General features: G+C 38.3%; 1 protein-coding gene across 1 annotated transcript in view; it reads right to left on the bottom strand.

The window, feature by feature from the left end:
* LOC131673221 (nitric oxide synthase-like) overlaps positions 1 to 22,039 on the bottom strand; it is a 1,857,253-nt gene that overhangs the window by 283,034 nt on the left and 1,552,180 nt on the right. Inside the window, exon 9 of the mRNA XM_058951052.1 lies at positions 8,886 to 9,080. Within this exon, the coding sequence (XP_058807035.1) occupies positions 8,886 to 9,080 (195 nt within the window). The remainder of the gene's footprint in view (positions 1 to 8,885; positions 9,081 to 22,039) is intronic.

Below are 22,039 nucleotides of genomic sequence, written 5' to 3'. Positions count from 1 at the left end.
CCTTCCAGATAGAGTCTCTCCACTCTATGTTATACTCTTTCAGTTGCTTCTCCACCCCAGTTTTTGCCCCTTGCCTCTTGATCCAATTTTCCGTTAGCCCTATTATATCGAAATCCCTAACATATTCCCAGTCGTCTTCCTCCGTTCTCCTAATCCACGACACGTTCCAGAATAGTATCAGTACTGCCTCTATTCCCTCTCTCTCTTTCCCCCCTTCCCCTCTCTCTTTTTCTTATCATTTTCCCCTCTTTCTCGTTCCACCACCATTCATCTTCCTCTGACTTCACCCCGTTATGCCACATCTTTACCTCTATACCTTTACTTTTTATTTCTCTCGCTTTCCTTCTTACTTCCTCTCTTATCTTCCTCTGCTTCCACGTCCAGTACTTATCTATGTAGATCTTTTTCTGTTTCAGCTTCTTTTTCCTTTTCATAATTCCTTCTTTTTGTTCCCATGATGCGCATCTAATTTGCTACATCTTTTTTTCTCTTTCTCCTCGATCCTCATTCCCCGCTGTCCCTCCTATTCTTCTCAGATTCATTATATCCCCTTTCATTTCTAGTTCCTCCCTTAACCAGTCCTCTGCCTCTCCCTTCCTTTCCCATCTAAATCCACCCTCTAAGTTTGTCACTATTATATTGTTTATCCTACTTTCTCTATCCATTTTTTCTCTCATATACTCTATTTCTTACTTATTGCCTACTTCTGTTCCTCTTTGCTTCTCGTTTCCTCCTTTTATACTTTCTTTTATTTTCATCCATTCTTCTTCCAACTAGTTCATCCTCCTTCCCCGTTTTTCCTGCAGTTTCTTTTCTATAAGTTCTGTTTTTTTCCTTTCTTCTCTTTCTCTCTCTCTTGTTCTCTCCTAACTTTTCCTGTTTCTTTCTCCCATCTGTCTTCTCTTCTTTTCCCCCCTGCCTCCATTCTTTCCATTTTTTCTATTATTTCTTTAAACATTTCTGGCCTTTCTCTCCTTTCTTCCTCCCATCCCATCTTATCGTGTTGTCTAATCCCTCTCACCCCTCCCCCTCCAGCTCGCTCCCCTCACTTTCACTCTTGCATCATTTGCATCTCTCATTTCTCCTCTAATATTCTCCCTCAGCTCCTCTCCGCTCTCTCTCCCCCTCACCATCTTTACTCTTTTCTTCTTTTCCTCTTCTCTGTCTTTCTTATCCATCCTTTCATTCTTATCTCTCATTTTTCATGTTGTCACAAACCTTTCAATCACTAACCCGTACGCCTTAATTCGTCTCTCTAATTTTCCGCGTGATCCCACCTTTATTTCCTGTCTTACCTTTTCTGTCTCCGCCTTTACTTCTTACCGCCCCTCATCTCTGTCTGCCTTTCCCGCTTCCTGATTTTCTCTCTTAACCTCAACTTTACCTTTTTCTTTATTTCTTTCTCTCTGCTTTTTCCTGCTATTCTCCAAACCTCTCTCTCTACTCCACTTCTTTTTCGCCTCTACCCTCTTACCATCTCTATCTCTTCCCTAAAACACTTTTCCTTTCTAACTTTGTCACCAAACTCGCACTCACAGCCAAGACACGTCCACTCTCTTCCACGAGTCGAAACCCACTCCAAAAAATATAAGTAATTATTAACATTAATAATAATTAACATGAAAGGGTTAGGCGAGGGGACCATAGGGTTACGGACCTCCCGCAGGGTGGCCTAAAACATTGCTATACTACTTACACACTTTCACCAAGGATTTAATTTTTCGTGGATATACGTCCAGTGTGCGGAATGTCCGTAAGTCTTTGTTGTGAGTGTTAGCGGTTGCTAGGTTGCGCCTAGCCAATGTCCAACCCGATAACGATGTGTGTGGAGAATCGGTGAGTTATGTGTCAGTGGCACGCGTGCGAACATTATCTGAAGTGCCGAGCTAACTATGTATACCGACGACAGGAGTAAGCATATAAGTAACCCGAGAGGTAAGAAGTAGCGTCACTAATAACAGCAGTATCGGACTACATCGGTGTCGTATCTTTTTTTTCTCTCTCTCTTTCTCGCTGTCTTTGTATCTTTAGACGTCATTCTGTTAAGTACGCAGCTGGACAGTTGCCAGTCCTTCCGAGTTTATTAAAGTCATTGGCACAAAATATTACGTGATTGATCGAAAATTAGCCAACAATATTGCTGCTGATGTCTTTTGATGCGCGTAAGCGCGTTCGTAAATTCTGGATTGGTTGATTTTGTTTTTTTTTCCTTTCTTTTATTAGTATGCGAAACTACTTAAATGTTACAACTTGTTGCCTAATTTGGCAAGAAGCGTACAATTGTGTAATTTTCTTCTTTATTCTTTTTTTTCTTTTTCTTTTTCTTCTTCTTTTTCTGTGTTTGTATTAAGATCGTAATTTTATAAGTAAACGCCCTGATATTAAGATTGTGTCAGAATAATTTCAATCCAACTCTCTCTGTATCCCGAATTTAATTTCACATACGATTAGTACGAACATCCGGCAAACTCCCGAATTCTCCCTTTAAATAATTTGTGCATACGGTCGCAAGTAATCGATGTCGGCTAGATTATTCTGTTACAATTTGTGTTTGAAAATTCAAAACTTTGCAAGGTTCACTTTACAGCAAACTTTTCATATACTAGTGAACAAAGATTTTCATTTCCAATTTTTACAGTTTAACCTAACTTTTACAAATTTTATTCATTTTATATTATAGATAATGAGGCCTGCAAAGGCTAGGTAAGTAGGGCGACGGATTCGCACCCGGTAGGCCCGGGATCGATTCCCTGTCCCTGCTGATTGATACAAGCACCAGTGAGTAAAGTTTCATGTGCTCTGTTCTCAAACAAATTGGAAGCCTCCGTCACTGATTAGCACTGATGGAGCATAAATAGAGCGACGTTAAACAAAATAAAAAAAAATATTATAGATAATAAAATACATTCTTTCGTACAAGATTATTCTACTAATAATGCTTCTAATATTGCTGACGCTGATAACTCTGAAAAAGTAGACCTTAAATATACAAGATGGCCAAATTTAATCGCCCCATTAAGAAATCTCGATTAGTAAGCTTTTTCTCGAAAAAAGTTTCAGACAAAAGTTGTTCAATTTCGAGGGGGCCATGTTTTGGTAATATTAAATTTGACCTTGAACATGCTTTTCCAAGGTTAATGTTGTTTTATAAAGAGGAACACCTATTTTTCATGGCAGATTTGAATTCGGCGGAAAATTTTAGGTTTGGGTAAATGTAATATGTGTGGGAATCCATGAGACCTCCATCCCATCCCCAAGGTCATTTCTTAGCCAACCTTTTGTTTCAACGTGAATCCCTATTCTTGATCAAATATTCGTTTTCTACGTCCATTTCAACATCTATTTTTGCGTTTAGACAAGGTAATACGTGTAGGGTTCAAGTGAACCCCATCTCTTTCCCGAGTTCATTTCAAGGTCAACCTAAAGTGTAAAATCCTATTTTGAAAACCGCTATATGCCCGCAATCCTACTTTCAAAATAAATCTAAAAATAAATCTTCAAAATTAATTCAGCAATTGTTGGACGTAATGTTTGGCTTTCATGACTTGTGGTCCCTCCGATGAACACTTTACAAATTCTAGGCAACTCAATCCATTTAAAAGAAGGTAAAACTTATGCTGTAGTACCATAGTGAATCTAGCAAGATTGGTATCCTTCTAGATGTTTAATAATAACATACTTGGAAATTAATCATAGTAAATTTTGATACAGTGTTTTAAAGTGTTTTTTTGACATACCACGATCGCCAATGTAGAGTTTTTCATATTTGTTAAAAATAAAAGATAATTCATCAAAAATTCCCATCTGTAGTAGATTGTAGAAATTCGTATAAGTCTTTCTTTTTATACAAATTTTCTAGGTATCCTACATTGTGAACTTTCAGTATTACTATTGATCTGGTTATTGTGGCATCTTTCTAGCATCTTCTCTTTGATCGTTTGTGGAAAATTATATTAATTGTCTATTTTGAAGTTAAAATTTTGAATATGGCCGACTATCCTCCCGAAGAAATTTATGATATGATTCTAGTTCTCGGAGGGTATCGTAATCGTTACAGATCAGCGACAAGACTTTATGGGCGACATTTTCTGAATAAAAGATATTTTGATCATACAACTTTACGGCAACTGACTCCACGAGCTCGAAATGGACATTTTGTTCGCCGTGAGTTTAATAGAATGGATGCTCGCAAATTAACTGTTCTAGCGGCTATCCATCTTGATCCTTACATCAACAGCAGACAACTAGACACCAAAATCGGTATACCTAGAACAAAAGCTTTGTCTATTCATAATAAACTTCGACATCATACGAGGATGGTTCGATAAGTACTTAGCCTACAAAAGAAAAACGAAAATTTTGGAAAAGTGGCGTTTTATTTTTCAACATAGTCACATTTTTATTTTAGTTCGATACACTTGGCCCAACGATGCTCCAACTTCTTTAACCCGTCTGAAAAATACGTTTCCTCGAGGTCTGAAAAGTAGGCTTCCGTGGCAGCGATTACCTCCTCATTCGACTCAAATTTCTGCCCGGCGAGTGACTTTTTCAAGTTTGGAAACAAAAAGAAGTCGCACGGGCTAAATCTGGAGAATACGGTAGATGGGGCAGCAGTTCGTAGCCTAATTCGACCAATTTGGCCATGGCGACGGCGGAGGTGTGAGCCGGTGCGTTGTCATGGTGGAAGAGCACTTTTTTCTTCGCCAAATGAGGCCGTTTTTTCTGCAATTCGACGTCGAATCGACCCAATAATTTGTCATAGTACAGCCCTGTGACCGTTTTGCCCCTCTTCAGGTAGTCGATGTAGATCACACCTTGTGAATCCCAGAAAACGGTGGCCATCACCTTTCCGGCCGATAGGGCAGTCTTCGCCTGCTTCGGAGCACTTTCGCCGGGTAAAGTCCACTGTTTAGACTGTTCCTTGGTCTCTGGTATATTCCAGCTGATCCATGTTTCGTCGACTGACACGAAGCGACGCAGAAACTCCTTCGGATTGCGCTTAAACAGCGTCAGACATTGCTCTGAAGTTGTCTCACGGTTGCGCTTGTTGTCCGGAGTGAGCAAACGCGGCACCCATCGCGCCAACAGCTTTCTCATGCCCAAAATTTCATGCAAGACATGACCCACGCGGTCTTTTGAGATGCTTACGATCTTAGCTATCTCGCGCACCTTCAATCGTCGATCTGCCAATACGAGATCGTGAATTTTTGTCACGTTATCCTCCGTGGTAGCCGTTTTCGGAGCATCTGGACGTGGCTCTTCAAAAATCGACGTGCGACCACGTTGAAACTCGTTAAACCAATTTTGGACGGTCGCCATCGAAGGAGAAGAGTCACCGTACACAGCATCCACGCGCTTTTTGATTTCGCTGCGCGATTTCCCTTTCAAAAACAAGAATTGAATCACCAACCGATACTGCTCTTTTTCCATTTTTCAAAAATCAACGGACACACTTGCTTTCACACGCTCTCAAAAATAAACTACAACTCGGATCCGGCTGAAATCTTGACAGTTACCATCGAGAAGGTTGTACTACGTGATAGAATATTTCTTTTGAGAGAAAAGCGCCATCGGGCGGTGAGGCTAAGTACTTATCGGATCACCCTCGTACTTACCACATTAGTGGTCCAAGACTTAAACAAAAATCATATTGCTATGCGTATCAACTTCTGTCAATAGGCTTTGAGAATGATACAAAAAAGTCCTAATTTTTTGAGATTTAACCTTATGAGACGAAGTTCTGCAGCAATGGTCACCATAACAGATAACTGTCATTATTGGTCAAATACAAATCCCCATTGGTACAGATCTGTCGATAGACAATATCGGTGGAGTCTCATAGTATGGTGTGGTATAGTAAACGGTTACTTAATCGGACCTTATTTCTTCGATGGAAACGTTAATGCAAACAGATATTTAGAGTTGATAAGGGATAGATTACTAGAAACGTTTCAAGATGTTAATCTAGAAACAAGGAGAAAATTGTGGTTCAAGCAGGATGGCGCGCCAGCTCATTTCGCAAGAATTGTTCGTGAGTTTTTGGACGTGACGTGCGGAGAACAATGGATCAGACGAGGAGGTCAGGTCGACTGGCCTCCGTGTTTACCGGATCTCATATCGCTAGATTTTTATTTGCGGGGATATCTCAAGAACGTTGTTTATGAGAACGACTGATAACGATGAATGATATGATGGTTCGCATCCGCCAAGCTTGCAGAGCTATTCGAAGTCCAACGTTGTTAAGAACAGTTGAAAATTTCCAGAGGCGTTTAAATCTGTGCCTCGAAGCAAATGGTAGCCACTTTGAACAAGCAATTCGTAGATGAGAAGTGAGAGACATGGTGACTCACGGTAAACAAGCACCCCAGTGAGAGGCAGAGGAACTCACGGTAAACGAGCACCTCAGTGAAAGGAATAAAGATTCACGGTAAACAAACACCCCAGTAAGAGGCACGGAAATTAATGGTAACTCCTTACTGAAACTCCTGAATATTCTCTTATGTTGAACTTGAAATGACCTTCGGAATGAGGTTGGATCCTATACGTATTACCTTATCTAAACGCAAAAATGGATCTAGGCTGCGAATAACGTTTTCCTAGGTTGATCTCAAAATGACCTTGGAAATGAGGTGGGGGTCACTTAGACCCCACAGACATGACCTTGTCTAAACGTAGGAATTAACGTAGAATGCGAATATTCAATAGATAATAGGGATTCCTGTTGAAACAAAAGGTTGACCAAGAAACGACCTCGGGGATGGATAGGGGATCTCATGGACCCCCACACATGTTACATTATCTAAACGTAAAATTTCCCGCCGAATTAAATATGCCATCAAAAACTTTTTTCATGCAAAAGTTTACTATTCGAGTAAACTTAGTGAGGCAATTAAAATTGACCACCCTGTATAAACGTTGTATTTAAAATAAACCGGTTATCAGAAACAAAGCATTTTGTAGATATTTCAAAACTATCAATGGAGTTCTATATTATGCTGTTCGTCTTAATATTAATTATAACAGTTATTTTAATTAGTTTGTAACGAAAGCTCATTCATTAACCATTTTTTTTAAGGTGGGCAAGTGAGTCGCACTCGCTCATAGCAAGTGAGACGGAAAGGGGGAGAAGACAAAGAAATGAAAGTGGTTAGGGAATTATATACGAAACACAAATTTGCATTTAAAAAAATCTAATTAAATCCAATCAAAATCAATTTACACTTATATTTCAAACCCGTACATGAATAACCGCATAATAATAAACCGCATTACAAAATAAACTCTTACAATCAGCTTTTACAGACTCTTAATCTAATAAACAACAGTCTTGCGAACACGTCTTAACACTAAAGAACAATGGAAAACAAGTTAACTAACTAATCGCGCTTACAAATCTATACAAAACATATCGCGCGTCGCCCGGCAGATGACTGCCTTAACGACAAACCGACTTAGGCTATTTAGGTAAAAGAGAAAGTCGTCCGGCGAGGGATCGCCTGAACGATTTATCCTTGAGCGATTTATGACACCAATCGTAATTAGGGCAGGTAGTCGGCGTATGCACGTCTTGCTACCTACCTACTTAAAATTATGCACTGTGCCATCGTCGAAGAGAGAGAGAGAGAGAGAGAGAGAGAAAGATTAACTTGCGTGAATTGACCTGTGATACTGGAACGGGAGGCCTGGCTGCGCCCTGCGCACGATATTGCTGGTCGTCCCTGGGCAACTCCTGCCGGCTTCCCAAGTAGCGTCCCGAGCAGATACAGGAACAAGTCGTCCTCTGTCCTCTCAGTCCTCCCCGGCCCTTGGCGGTGTGTGCGTTCGGCTGGCCCTTTGTCCTCAGCTGCACTTTTACTCCGCACCGTTGACCATCTGATCAACTGGGAACCTTCTTACTGACTGCTCGACTTACTACCGTCTGTGTCGTTCGTTTTTCTCTTCCGCGATCTACAGCTTCTTCGTCGTTCTTTTTCTCTTCCGACTTGACCTACTTATTAGGCGGCGTGCGACCAATGCGCTAATTGGTTCGCAACGCGCGCCTGCCTAATCTTGCGTAGGGCATGCACGCCCCCATCTATCTCTCTCTTTCTAACACCTCTATACTGTCGTCAGCGTAACAGCTTTGGACTGACGGGAACAAGCGCAACGCTTGCTCTCGTCACAAGTTCAACAAAAGTGATCTTAAAATATAATCGAATGTTTGTAGTGAAATCATAAATTTAAAAAATTCTTTGTACAACAGTTTTAAGTTACAGCGCTATTCATTATAGAACTTGATTATTTAATTATATAAGATTATGAACATATTAATAATATGATATGAAAAAGTTCTGAAGAATATGATAAGCTACATGATTTGAATGATGCTAATTTGTATAAAGAATTTATTTGGTCTTACCACTCAAAAAAAGACAAAAATTATGTTTGAATTACTTTTAATAGTGATGGAGCCTAAGCTTTAAGAGTTTCAATTATTCTATTTAACAGATTCAAATAATTACGAAAAAGCTGCCATACGGAATAAGAATTGCCAAACTAGCAACTTATGATTTATAGTTTGGTAAAATTAAGCCGGATATGAATGTTTATCTTCAATGTTCTATCAAATTGATAAATATATTCTCTAAAATTGACGTTCGATATAAATTAAATAATGAAATTCACAATATGAAGAACCATACATGCTACTGCTATATTGATGCGAGTGCTCGCGTAATTATTTAGAGTATTGTACAATATAACGGTTATTTTGGTTGCTCTAAGTGCGCAAAAAAATGTTAAATGATCAAAATTATGCAAGCAAAAATTTTTCCGTTGGATTTTTGAATAGTTTTTTTTTTGCGAGAATAAAAATTGCATAAGATTCAATTTAATAAGATTCTTACTTGTGTATTGTATGATGGTTTGAGATGATATAGAGCCATCTCCTGATGAAAAACTGTTGTAGATGATCCTGATAATGGCGGTACAATCCAAATCCAATCGGCTGGACATCCATTTCTTAATTTTAATTCATTTTCAAAATGTTTCATGAAAGATTCAGAAGCTGTATGATGGTCTACGATAGTTACATTTCTCATCTTAAAAAGAAAATATATATTTATAATTAGAAAAAATAATATTTGGATTATGGTATTTTGGTTTCTTACATTCAATTTCTTTATCATCATCTTTCATTTGTACATCCTCTATGTAACGAAAGAGAAATTTAGATAAACTATGTTGAATTGTTTTCTAAAAGGACCTCGCTGAATTCGAATGAAAAATATCTTTCGGTTAATGTTTTTATATCTTTGGTAAATAATAATTTTTAACCTGCAAATCATTTTACCGACCCTCCGCAAAGCGTCACATAAGTAAAATTATTGACAATTTTATACAAACTATAAGTGTTGTGACGGTAAACGTCATATTAGCGCTATCAGCCCAACTATGGGGCTAAATGTATTGAGGGAATTCGATACGAGACGTAACGGAACGCGCGCGTACGAATATGAACCAGTAGAGGATTAGCTACCGGCACGTTTAGCCAAGAGTGAAAGATTAGAACCCGCACACTTAGCTGCTACCAAGAAGGATGAGAGTTTTTCCGAGTTTTCCAGAGTGCAGAGATAACCAGAGACGAGCTGTGCCATAGCCTGACGGAGCTGAGTGCGTACTAGCGTGCGTGAGTGAGCAGTTTCGTCATCGAGGGCGAAACTGAAAACGCGAGATACCTCGCCACAAAGACTGACTTTTCCGCAACTAGGGTGCGAGCGCTTTTATTTCCGTGTCATCGTAAAACTGCTAACAAGGTAAGCTGGCCAGCTTAATTTCGCGATCGCGACAGAATTGCTAAATGACTAATCTCTCGACTCGATAGAAAACGTGCATGTATTATCTCGGCAAAGAAAGAGCGGCGAGCGATCCGACACTGTATGTTGTTGTCGCGCACGGCATGTAAACATAAACACGCGGGCCGAATACAGTGTAGTATTAAGAGGCAATAAATGTTCTCGCATGTGATATTGATTAGAATTTCATCGTATTTATTTCAATAGTAGATAGTTGGTTGACTGATACTCGTTCCCTCCTACTCTCCGGTTTTCGTGTTTGAACGTATAGGTAATCACGCGCGCTCTTCGATACGATCGCGCGCATTAAAATAAATAAACGTTATCAACCCCGTTACATGGCGCCCAACGTAAAAGAACCTAAGGCGTTTATGATTGTTCAAAACGCCGGTTCTAAACATTGACTTCGCACTCAGTCAACCAGCGACTTAGGTGGCAATCAAAGTGTTGTTGTACGCACTTTGTATTAAAAGACACATAGTAAACATAGCCTCTCTGTTAGTTAGCTTGCGAAGGCCCGCCGCGACGATAAATTGTAAACAGTCGCTGTGAGCACGTGCGAGTGCGACCGAACGACTCTTAACCAAGCGTAAACACCAATAAGTTTTGAAAGTTGCCGCAAATAAAGATTGTACCCGTTGGCCCGGGGAAAACTAACACCGGCAACATTCAAACAAAAGAAATTCAAATCGGTAATTTTATTTGATATCGTGTTGTCGTAACGTAAACGTAATTTGTAAATATTGTTAACTGCGGTTATTGGTGATTACGCAAATAGACGCTCGCTATAATATTTTAGATACTAACCAACACAGCCGCGCTAACAAACAGTTAGTGCGCCTGATAGGCACGATCACTATATTGCGGAATAACGAGAAAAGAGCCTTTCGGTAAATACAATAGTAAATACCCTTGGTTGAGCCTACTGTCGGCTAATAAAGTCTAAATTTTTACTTGTTTACCGATTTTTAAAATAGCACTCGCACTCGCATCACACGTGGAACAAGCGTGTAAATTTTCGTTAAAAATTAGCCGCAACACAACTAACAGAAGACAATGGACCGCACTCGAAAAGAGGTAGAAGACTGGGTGTTGACGCTCCAAGACGTGGAAATTAACGAATACCTCGAACACCTGGAGCTCAAGTCGACAACCAGCACAGCAATCCGGCAAGAAGGGCAGCCGTATGCTCGGAGCTGATAGTATCCTTATGCGCGGAACACACAGCATCCGAGCAAGAAGGAGAACACCCGCTAGCCCAGCTAATGCAGAGTGCGGAAGTAATATCGCGAATTCAAGAAACAGCGATAAACATCACAAACGTACTGGACGACGGCGAGAGCACGAGCAGTAATAAATATATTAGAGGCCTGCAATGGCTCGGTCGGTAGGGCGACGGACTCGCACCCGGTAGGCCCGGGATCGATTCCCAGTTCCTGCTGATTGATACAAGCACCACTGAAAAAAGTTTCATTCGCTGTGATGATTCAAGATCTTATTTTCCGGTCCAGAGAGAATGAGAAGAAGTTAGAGCTGCTAGATTCATTAAGAGTGAATGTGTCGAGTCTAACGAAGGTATTAGACCAAATATACAACAACTGTAGCAATGTGAAAAGCCAACTGGACGACCTATTCGCCAGGATGAGCGCATTGAAAAATGCCGAAAACATAAACGTACAGCAAGACGATGCGAATAATTCCAGCGAAATGCGACACCAAGAGAACACACGTAGGAGCGTAGTATTCCTGGATACTTTCACCTACCATTACGACACCAGATTACCTCAAAGTACTCCAGCTGGACCCGGGCAGAGGCCCACGGGGGCCACCGGCAGGACCCCCCGCCGGACGCTCCCTTTCGGAGAGGGTGGACAGCATCAACTCAGTGGAGTTAATGCTGAAGTAAATAACCACCCACCGAGCACGTGGTCATCTCAGCCGACACCAAACCCTTGGTCGACTACAAGGGATGTTGGTCGCATTGACCGAGGATGGAAACTCAAGTTTTCAGGAGAGGGCAATGCTAGTATAGACACCTTCCTGTCTAGGCTGGATAACTTGAGGAATGGCGCAGGACTCACGGAAGACGAGATGCTCCTAGCCGTGTCAGAGCTACTCGTCGGTCCCGGCCTTACCTGGTACGGTGCGATGAGGGAGGAATGGCTCTCCCACGCTGAGTTCGAGATGGACGCAAGAGAGTGGTTTGGGACCAACGTGCAGCAGCAGCAGCGTCTAATGAAGGAGATTCAGAGCCGATATCAGGGCCCCGACGAACCAGTGAATGTTTACGTCGTTAACATGATGGGTCTGATGAAGCGGCTAAGCCCCCAGATGACGCCTGATAGTCAATTGGACCTGCTGCACGCCAACCTTCTCCCGGACATTCAAGGTCAAGTGCGGAGGTCCGAAGTGAACTTCATACGGACCCTGAACGCGCTGGCCACGGCGGCCCAGAACAGCTTACACCAGCGAAGGGTAGAATGGGTGGTACCAGACCCTCAGTAAACTCTGTACCCAGAGTTAGGGTACCACCCTCGCACCGATGGAAGGAAAGATCGTAAGGGCAAGGTGGCAGCGATGTGCAGTGACAAACCGGAGGTCAGCGACAGGTTGGACCGTATGGAGAAAGTGCTCGAGAAGGTAACGCACCAGGTCGTCTACACGCCGACGCCCTCGGGGGCGAAACCTAGTCCGAGCCTGGAGGCAGTTGATGGCGAAAAGTCTCCACCCATCGATATACTCAGCCAATAAAATTCAACAAATTAAAATAGCTCAGAACAGATTTTGTTGTTACCTCAACAGTGCTCAATTAGTAGAAGAAATAACAAAAGATGGAAACAACATGATTGATATTGGTGGACAAAAGGTATACATGAGACCCTACGTCTCCCAATCGAAGAGGGTAATTTTTTCCAATGTGCATCCATGCATCCCACACGACGAAATTATGAAAAAAGTTAAAGAGGCAGGAATTTCCGCGAAGTCAAGTATGAGTACTATAAGACTTGGATTTGATGAACCAGGCTTTCAGAATATAATGAGCTTCCGCAGACAAATGTATATTGACCCTGACGATATAAATAAACTGCCTAAGGAATTGACAGTGAACTACGAAGACACTCTTTACCACATTTACGCATCCACAGACAAAATAACCTGCTTTATTTGTCAACAAGAGGGCCATACGGCGAAGTACTGCAAAGCAGAACAATCCGAGGTGCCCCCCCCCCAGATACATACAACTCTGAGATCGCAGATCCTAAGACAAGTAATTTCCCTACTGATAATAATGACTGCCCTCCTGAAGAAACCTTATCTCCCGGCAATGGAGCAAATAAAAACACTGCTGCAATAAAAGATCAAGACCCTGAAAAGAGTAAGCTGGAATTCAATGGGACAGTTCTCTTCAAACAACCTTTCATGACCAAACCTTCAAGAATAAACAAACGATTACTATCTACTAGCACTGGATCGACCATTGCAGTGAATGATGACAAAGCAGTGCCGATAATGAAGAAAACCAAAAAAGAGTCACAGAAAAAGAAAAGTAAACAAGCCAAAGGGCCACTTGCTGAGCTCGACATTCAAATAAAATCAGCCAAAGAGAAAATACCTGAAGATAAAGCAGCTATCTTCCCTATTGACTTTGATGCGTTAACTCTTTTTCTGGATCGAGCCTACTCGACTAAAAACAAAGAAATTAAGGAGCTGGCATCAGAGTACGTCACCAATTTGAATTCTCTAGCAATCATGCTGGAAGAAACTCGCAGGTATATAACGATAGCTGAATTGAAAAGCCGAATCACTAAAATAGTGACTTACTTGCTTGCTGAAGATATCACAGATGCTGAAGATTTTTTTTCCAACACTGAAGACGACTGTATTGAAGACAAGAACAACAACTAATAGGGCAATCCTTATTTAAGTATTAAACACCTTATCTATCCTATCTAACCAATCACTCTATATTAATTCCGGTTTATACATAAATAGTATAATGAACACATACAATAAGACAAATTCCACGGGCAATGCCACCCCCACAAACCTACGGGTTTTGTTTTGGAATGCTAGAGCCGCCGCACATAAAAAAGAAGAAATAGAAAAAATATTGACAAATGTTGATCTGTTTGTTTGCGTAGAAACTTGGCTGAATTGTGATACTAAATTTGATTTTCCGGGTTTCAATACCGTGCGAAAAGTTAGAATAAGGGCTCGTGGTGGTAGCATTGCACTTCTGGTGCGGAAATATTTTAACTATTGTGAAATTTCTAGCAATAGCAATTATAATGATGATGTTGAAATGTGCGGTATTAAGATCACCAACACTCCTAAGCCTATAACATTTTTTGCTGTTTATCGCCCTCCTGACATTATTCTAACCGATAGTGACTGGGACGGGCTTGTTAGTAATGCTAATCTAAATGAGAGAACAATTTTTCTTGGTGATTTTAATTCCCACAATACCATTTGGAATTGTCGAGATACTGATATAAACGGGGAAAAATTAGCGGAATATTCAAAAAAATATGACCTTTTTCTACACAATAAGAATACATTCACACGTTTTGATACAAATAGGGGCACTAAAAGCAATATTGACCTAGTTTTTACTACCTTGAACATAGCGCAATATATAAACGCTAAGGTTCTCGACGATTCATTGGGTTCGGACCATTTTCCCATTAGTATTAGCATTGATCTTGACAAATATACCTACAGAAAGAAAAGCTTCAAAATACAATCGAAAAAAACGGACTGGGCCGAGGTAAAAAATATTCTAGACTAAGAGTATGTTGCTTTCTTGAACAATGAATATGAAGCAATATCCCTAATAGAAAAGTATGATTTTTTCGCTAAAAAAATTAAAAACGCTGTTGTTAAACGTACGCCTACCAGAAAAATACTACACGGAAAAAATCACAGAAACCCTGTTCCATGGTGGGACAGTGACTGCGATCGTATTAAAAGGCAAAGGCAGGCAGCCTATAAGAAGTGGGAGTATTCCAACAAAATAGATGACCTTATTGAGTACAAGCGTCTCCGGGCAATAGCAAAAAAACTTTTCAAATATAAGAAAAAAAAATGCTTTCGAGAATTTGCGGAAACTATAACTTTACATACGGATCTTAAATACACGTAACATAAAGCTCGAATACTAAAGGATAAATGGACAAAAGTTAGTACGAACAGTTCAAATGAAAATAAAAACAGGTACGACATAATCAACGATGCCATTAATAAACTCTGCCCGAACGGAGCTCCCAACGACCCGACAACTTTACCTCCACTAACGGAAAATTCCTTTTTTGACGAATCGTTCAGCTACATTGAATTTAACGCTGACCTAAATTCTAGAGAAAACAAATCTTCTCCGGGAATTGACTGCATTAATTACAAGGTTTTACATCAACTGCCAATAAAATATCACCTGTTGTTACTTGACATATATAATGCACTGTACGAAAATGATTGCTACCCCGAATGCTGGAAAGATACGTACATACACTTTGTGAAAAAACCTAACAGTAAAGGGCTGCGACATCTCGCTTTGACTTCATGTTTATGCAAAGTTTTTGAATTAATGTTATCTAATAGACTGAGATGGTGGATCGAAAATAACAATATACTGCCGGACAGCCAAACTAGGTTCCGTAAAGGCCTGTCGACAGTGGATAACTTAACGACTTTCAAACTTGATATTGAAGATGCCCTTGATAAAGGTGAACACGTAATGGCGGTATTCTTAGACGTTAGCGATGCCTTCAATGACGTACAAAGCGATATTTTGTTAATGAAATTATCTGAAGCAGGCTGCTCTACTAAATTACAGAAATTCGTTAAGTTTTTAACAAATGAAAGATTTTTATACACTGAGATCAATGGTAAAATCCCAAAGCATAGCTACAAAGGTGTTCCTCAAGGAGGTGTACTGAGCCCACTCCTTTATATAATTTACGTAGCGTGCATAGCAATCGATTTGAACATCGATATCAATATCTTGCAGTTCGCCGACGACATTGTAGTATACATAAAAACACGGGACCCGGAAAATGCTAGACAAGTACTTGAATCAGAAATACAAAAAATCATACAAAAGCTAATGGATATTGGTCTTGAAGTTTTGCCGGAAAAAACGCGTTATGTCCATTATAATAAAAACTATACTCTACCGGGAGAATCAGAAATACTTGTGTGTAATCAATTGATCGCTTCTGTCGAATCTGTTAAATTTTTGGGTATTTTTTTTCGATTACCAAATGAACTTTGACAGACATATTAATTACGTTTCAGAAAAAACTAACAGAGCTATAAATATTATTAAGTTCCTTAGGGGAATTTGGTGGGGAGCCCATCCGTCTACATTACTCACGTTTTATAAAAGCTACGTAAGGACCATTATTGATTATGGAAGTTTCATTTATTTTCCCACTCAGAAAAGTAAACAACAAAAAATTGAAAAAATACAATTTGCCTCTATTAGAATGACCCTAGGGCTTAGAAATAGCACACCCACGAATGTATTGCTAGCGGAAGTGAAAATGGTCACTATATTCAATCGAACTAAAGCGCTATGTCAAAATTTCCTATTGAAAGCTACAAGTACTGATAGGTCAATTGCCCATACCGCTGTTAAAAAGTACGCCAAACACATAATTACCAATCGACGTAAAAAAGTTAACATGTTGAAAGAATGTATTAAAAGTATCATAGGTATTGAACATATGATTTACAATAGCGAATCACCTGATATCTATAGCTATGACTACAAAATAATGTATACTTCTATACCTGTAAATATAGAAATGGGTATAAAACTACAAAAATATGAACAAGCAAGTTCTTACTTCAACGGTATTTTTCCAAACGATCTGTCTGTTAAAATCTACACAGATGGTAGTAAAATTGAATCCGGAACCTCTGTTGGATGTACTTGTGTGAGCCCTTATATCAATATAGAAATTAATAAAAGCATAAATAAGAGGGCTTTTATTTATACGGCAGAATGCACGGCTATTTGCGACGCAATGGATGTTGCTCTGTCCTATAAAGAACGCAATGTCAAAATATTTACAGATTCGTTGAGTGTGGTAATGGCCTTGAAAAATCCAAAAAATTCCATTAGTAAAATTCATTTGCTTCAAGAAATCAGGAAAAAATATGTTGAATTTACAAAAGACAACACCAACACAGCCCTTAACATCTATTGGATACCAGCTCATAAAGGCATTCTTGGCAATGAATTAGCCGATAAAGTAGCCAAAAAAGCGACAGAGCAACAACCACTAGTCACAAAAATTCCTCACACTAATTACAGGTCTTTTTTCAAATCATTAGCTATAAAGGCTACAAGAAAACTTATTACAAAACAAGGGCAAGTCAAAGGACATGTGACGTCGGTTGACGAAACAATTCTCAGGCGCACTTTTTGGTCTATCCTTGCGGACAATAACCGGGACGTGCGTTACCACTATCGCGGGAAATTCCTTCTTTCGGCGACGGAGGATCGAAGCTCTGCTACACCACACGCTTGGCAATATAGCAATGCTTCGCGTTATTTTACCACACTCTAGGCGATAAAATAACGAAAAGGGGGACCTATCTAATATGCACTCGACCACACGCTCGGCAATCGAGTGTAACTATCTAAAAGGCAGACCATCAGCGAAACTAAAATAGGAAAGAATACGGAGAGAAAAGGATGCAAAAAGAAGTTAGAAAAAAAGAATTTAGTTTAATTTTCTTTACTTACTTTCGCCTTAATTTCCCACACACACCAACAAAACGAAGTCAAAAAAAAAAGAGTTGCACGAATCGAATTAACTTGAACTAACGAACTGAACTGGAAAATAACTGCTAACTTTGAACGAACTGAATTTAGAAAAATAATTGCCTAATTTTCGTGAAAAGATCTCTTTTATACTTTTTCACAGGAGACTCCCACTCGAAAATCTTTGTCATTTTCGGGCAGGAAGAACTCAAATTTTCTCAACTTAATTGGTTGGAAAATTTGGGGAGTATCTCAGCGTAAGCAAGGTTCGAACCCTAATTGGCCGGGGGCGGAGTGTGCGGGTGTGGCCTCATTTTAGTGTTTTGGGCCCTCTTCACATAGATGGCCCTCTATGTACTATTCTTGCCTTTATTTATTTAAACGAATTCTATTTAAAAGTAATTGTGTGTAGTACTCTAATTTTACAAAAATGTTTCTTAATCTATAATAAAACTAAATGACAGAACAAAAGTTAAGAATTACATTTATCTGAAAACAATTAGGATATTAATAGTTTTAACTATTAATTGATTATATAAAAAAAAACTTTGAGAAATACTGAAAAAATCAGAGTTAATTAAAAGAAATATAATTAATAACTTTCGTTCAAGCCATTCTTGAATTATCCAACGCAAAGTTGAGCGCGTCCAACAATTATACATACAAGACTCGCAAAGAAAATAAGCTAATAAATACGGGAAAATAAATTTCGCAATTTTTCAAGAGACTTGCAAGCAAATGTGCTTCCTTTAATTTAAAAGAAATTAACAATAATAAGAATAAATAAAATAATAGTACCGCTGGCAGGATGCACATGTGCGCTGCAGATCTCTACTTTCTAAACATACGCGCAATCTGGCTACTCCGGATGACGCGATCGTAAAATCGCTTTGATTGTCTCCAGCATCCGAAAATTGCCAGGTGCGCGAGCCGAAAACTGCTGTTCATAGGAAAAATTCAGCTGTACGCAGTTTTTCATCTTGATTTACGAGCTAAGTGTGTGGTCGGTATTTTGTTGTCTTATTTTTTTATAAGTTTTTTTTTTTTTGAGCCGCCGTTACAGACAACTGTACTTTAATTATTACAACGATAACACGAGTCTGCCTTGGTTCACAAATAGAACATTAGATAGAGAGCTTATCGTTACTATAACCCGATGTCGATCGAATCACATCAACTTGAACGAATCGTTAGCCAAAATAAAGGTAGTGCAGGATGCTCAATGCGAATGTGGCCTATATGTACAAGACCTCAACCACATAGTGCGACAGGTTCGATGCAGAAAGGAAATCTCTACTTCACGCTCTTGGAAAGTACAAACTGTATCCCCCCTGTGATATAAAAACATTCTTGTACAAACCCAATGTACCTATTATGCGACAGATACATATGTTTCTTAAAAAATGTGACATCAAAACTTAGCTGTTAACCAACCTGTACACCATTAGTGAATAACGTACTGTATATATTTATAGATAGTATACATTTTTATTTTATTTCCAATACTTTTCATAATATGTAAGCATTTTCTTTTCCTTTTGTAGCTAAGTGACTTGTATGAGTTAATAAAGCTTAATTAAAAAAAAAAAAAAAAATCGGTAACTCAAACGTAAGTCTCTCTCACTATAAGCCCATCACCGTTGCCCCTGAATCCTCTACCCCGCACATAACAATTTTTAAGATGTAACGCCTAACCCAGAACCTCTTGTCGTTAGATTGAAAGATGATTGGAAGATTCAAATTATCACGCTCAAATGAAACACGCTGTTGCTAGATTATTTACTGGGGGCTTATTGAAACAATTTTCCGAAAACACTCATATCAACTATTTTTGAACGCTGTGCGAAAAAGTATACTTACTTTTACGCTCAACACAACCACTCGAAAATATTTAAATTATAAAAATCGTGTTATCCACAGTTCAAACAAAAATGACTTTGACTAAAAAAAAGCATGCCTATTATCATTGTGTAGAAAAATAATATTGGTCACCGTAATGTAGACGCAAGAAAAAAAATATAAAACCGTAATGATAATAGCCACCGGATGTATCAAAAATTATAACTGAACTTTTAAAACATAAAAGTATTCGTTATAATAATGACCGAAAGGAATATACGTTAAATTACATCTGACACATAAAATGATCATTTCATTCTTTAAAACGTATACAATTCTTTAACACAACCAGCACAAAACAAGATGTTAAACATGCTTTCTTTTTCATACAACAGTATATGACTAAGGGTAGAGTAGTTAATTTTATTACGATAAATATGTGCTTACTGATCGTCAATTTCTTGATCAAGCCAAATAATCTTGGCACAGCTTATATTTAGTTTTCTACGAGCTTTAACAACATTGTTCGAGGATAGATACTACACTACTTATTGATGACATCATATATTAAAAATTAAATACTGCATCTGATTTTAAATAAATTCCTCATTAAATGATACATATTCAAATTGCTAAAAGAATACTGTAAAATATAAAGCATAATGATTAATAACTAGAACTCGGTGGCGCAGTCAATAATGGCGCGATTCGCATTTAGTAGATCTGGATTCGAGCCCTACCTCCAACAGTTTCACCGACTCTGTCGAGGGTGTATCTCACGTTAATATTATCACTATGGGCTTGTGTGTAACCAGGAAATGTATTTGTAATGGCATAAGAAAAAAGAATGGAATTACGGTTCGTTAATGCACCAAAAAAGAAAAAAAAACTCAGGGGATAAAGCGCAGATCTTGGTAAGTCCAAGGTCAATCCCCGCACGAACGAACACCAATGGCTTTTTTTCGCAACAAAAAAAGTATATGTGTCATAATCAACACCGCGGTCATCGCAGTAGTTTGGATTTCACTGTGTCAACTAATATAAATTACTGACCATAAAACTGTAAACCCAGTAACCTTGAAATGACAACCATAATTAAAAATAGACTTCATCACGTAGAAAGGAAAGCAACTACCAAAAAACTAGCGAAGAATGAAAATATAAAAATAAAAAATGAAAATAAAATCCATTAAAACAAGTATAGCGAATAACACAAGTGATGCACACTAGTACGACTAATATTACCAAAAGAATATTGAAAAAAAATCAAGCTCAACGACTTAAAGCCAATGAATATAAATATCTACACAGTAGCGAATTGAATCTATAAAAAAGTAAAACTATACAAACACATTATTTAGCTCAGTATTAGAAAAAGAAAGAATGATCAAAATTATTATTGCAATTAATCCAAAGACATGTTAAGGACGATGAAAAGAAAAATGAAAATGTATAAAATGAGCTAAATTTAACAAATGGCATACACGAAAAACCATAAACGTTTTAAAATTTGTACGATTTTTTTTCTATCAACGAAATTTAGAAAAAACAACCTATAAGTGAAGCGTTCATACAAGATATATGACATTGTTCAGCAATTATAGACGAGTTATTTGTCGATCGTTGTCAAAACAATGGCATTGCTCACAAAGCTTGAATGTTTTATCACTATATTTTTCGACTACTTAGCTTGCAAGCAGAAGACACACTTTATTACTATCAATCGACTCGATATATACAATCAACCGTGCAAAACTACATTAACAGATAAGCTCATTTCGCCAATTACAGATAACGCTGATTTTTGCTATAATATCATTATAGGATAAACGTCAAAAATCTCAGAAATCACGATTGATTTAGATTATAAACTAAAAAGAAACATGAAATATTATAAAAATAAATAAATACATTTAAAGAAAAATATCGAAAAACTTAAAACAGAAATTATAACACCAAGTCAACATAACAAAATATAAAAAATCAATAAAAATGTAAAGCAACTAACCAAAAGCTTACAAAAAATGAAAATACATAAGTACGCAATTAAGAAGGTGCATCGATAAACTTAAAATTAAAAAGACTTCATAATTAAAGAAAAAAATAAACAAAAATTAAAGCAAAAATAGTCAATGGCACAAGTAATGCACACAAGTACAACGCTTAAAGGCGCGCAGACAGAAATAATGCTCATGATTGGATAAATACATATGTAACGTGTATACACGCTAAAAGAAAATCTCATTTAGTGTTACCAGATTAAACTTACAGCATGAAATTACGAACGACAAACAAAGAATAAAATAAACGTGAACAACGGAAAAAGTACAAACCAATTTTTTATGAACAATACTCTAATAAGATCAATTTCAAGGAGATTATGTAGGTGTACAACGCGCAACGATTCGTAAAGAGTATTGCAGCTGAAATAACGATAATCGATGTATAGTACATCATGTCACATTGCATAATATAGACTATAATTATTGCCTACAATTACATTTTATTAAAGCGCACTTAACTTTTACGTATACTAGCTAATATAAAATTCCTTTACATTTATTCTTACTTTAAAAATGGCACATCAATCCAAACA

The sequence above is a fragment of the Phymastichus coffea genome, unplaced genomic scaffold (genome assembly GCF_024137745.1).
Source record: "Phymastichus coffea isolate CEN01 unplaced genomic scaffold, Cenicafe_Pcof_1.1 PCOF00013, whole genome shotgun sequence".
Taxonomy (NCBI): domain Eukaryota; kingdom Metazoa; phylum Arthropoda; class Insecta; order Hymenoptera; family Eulophidae; genus Phymastichus; species Phymastichus coffea.
The sequence above is the reverse complement of the archived record's forward strand: the minus strand, read 5'-3'. Positions and strand labels throughout refer to the sequence as shown.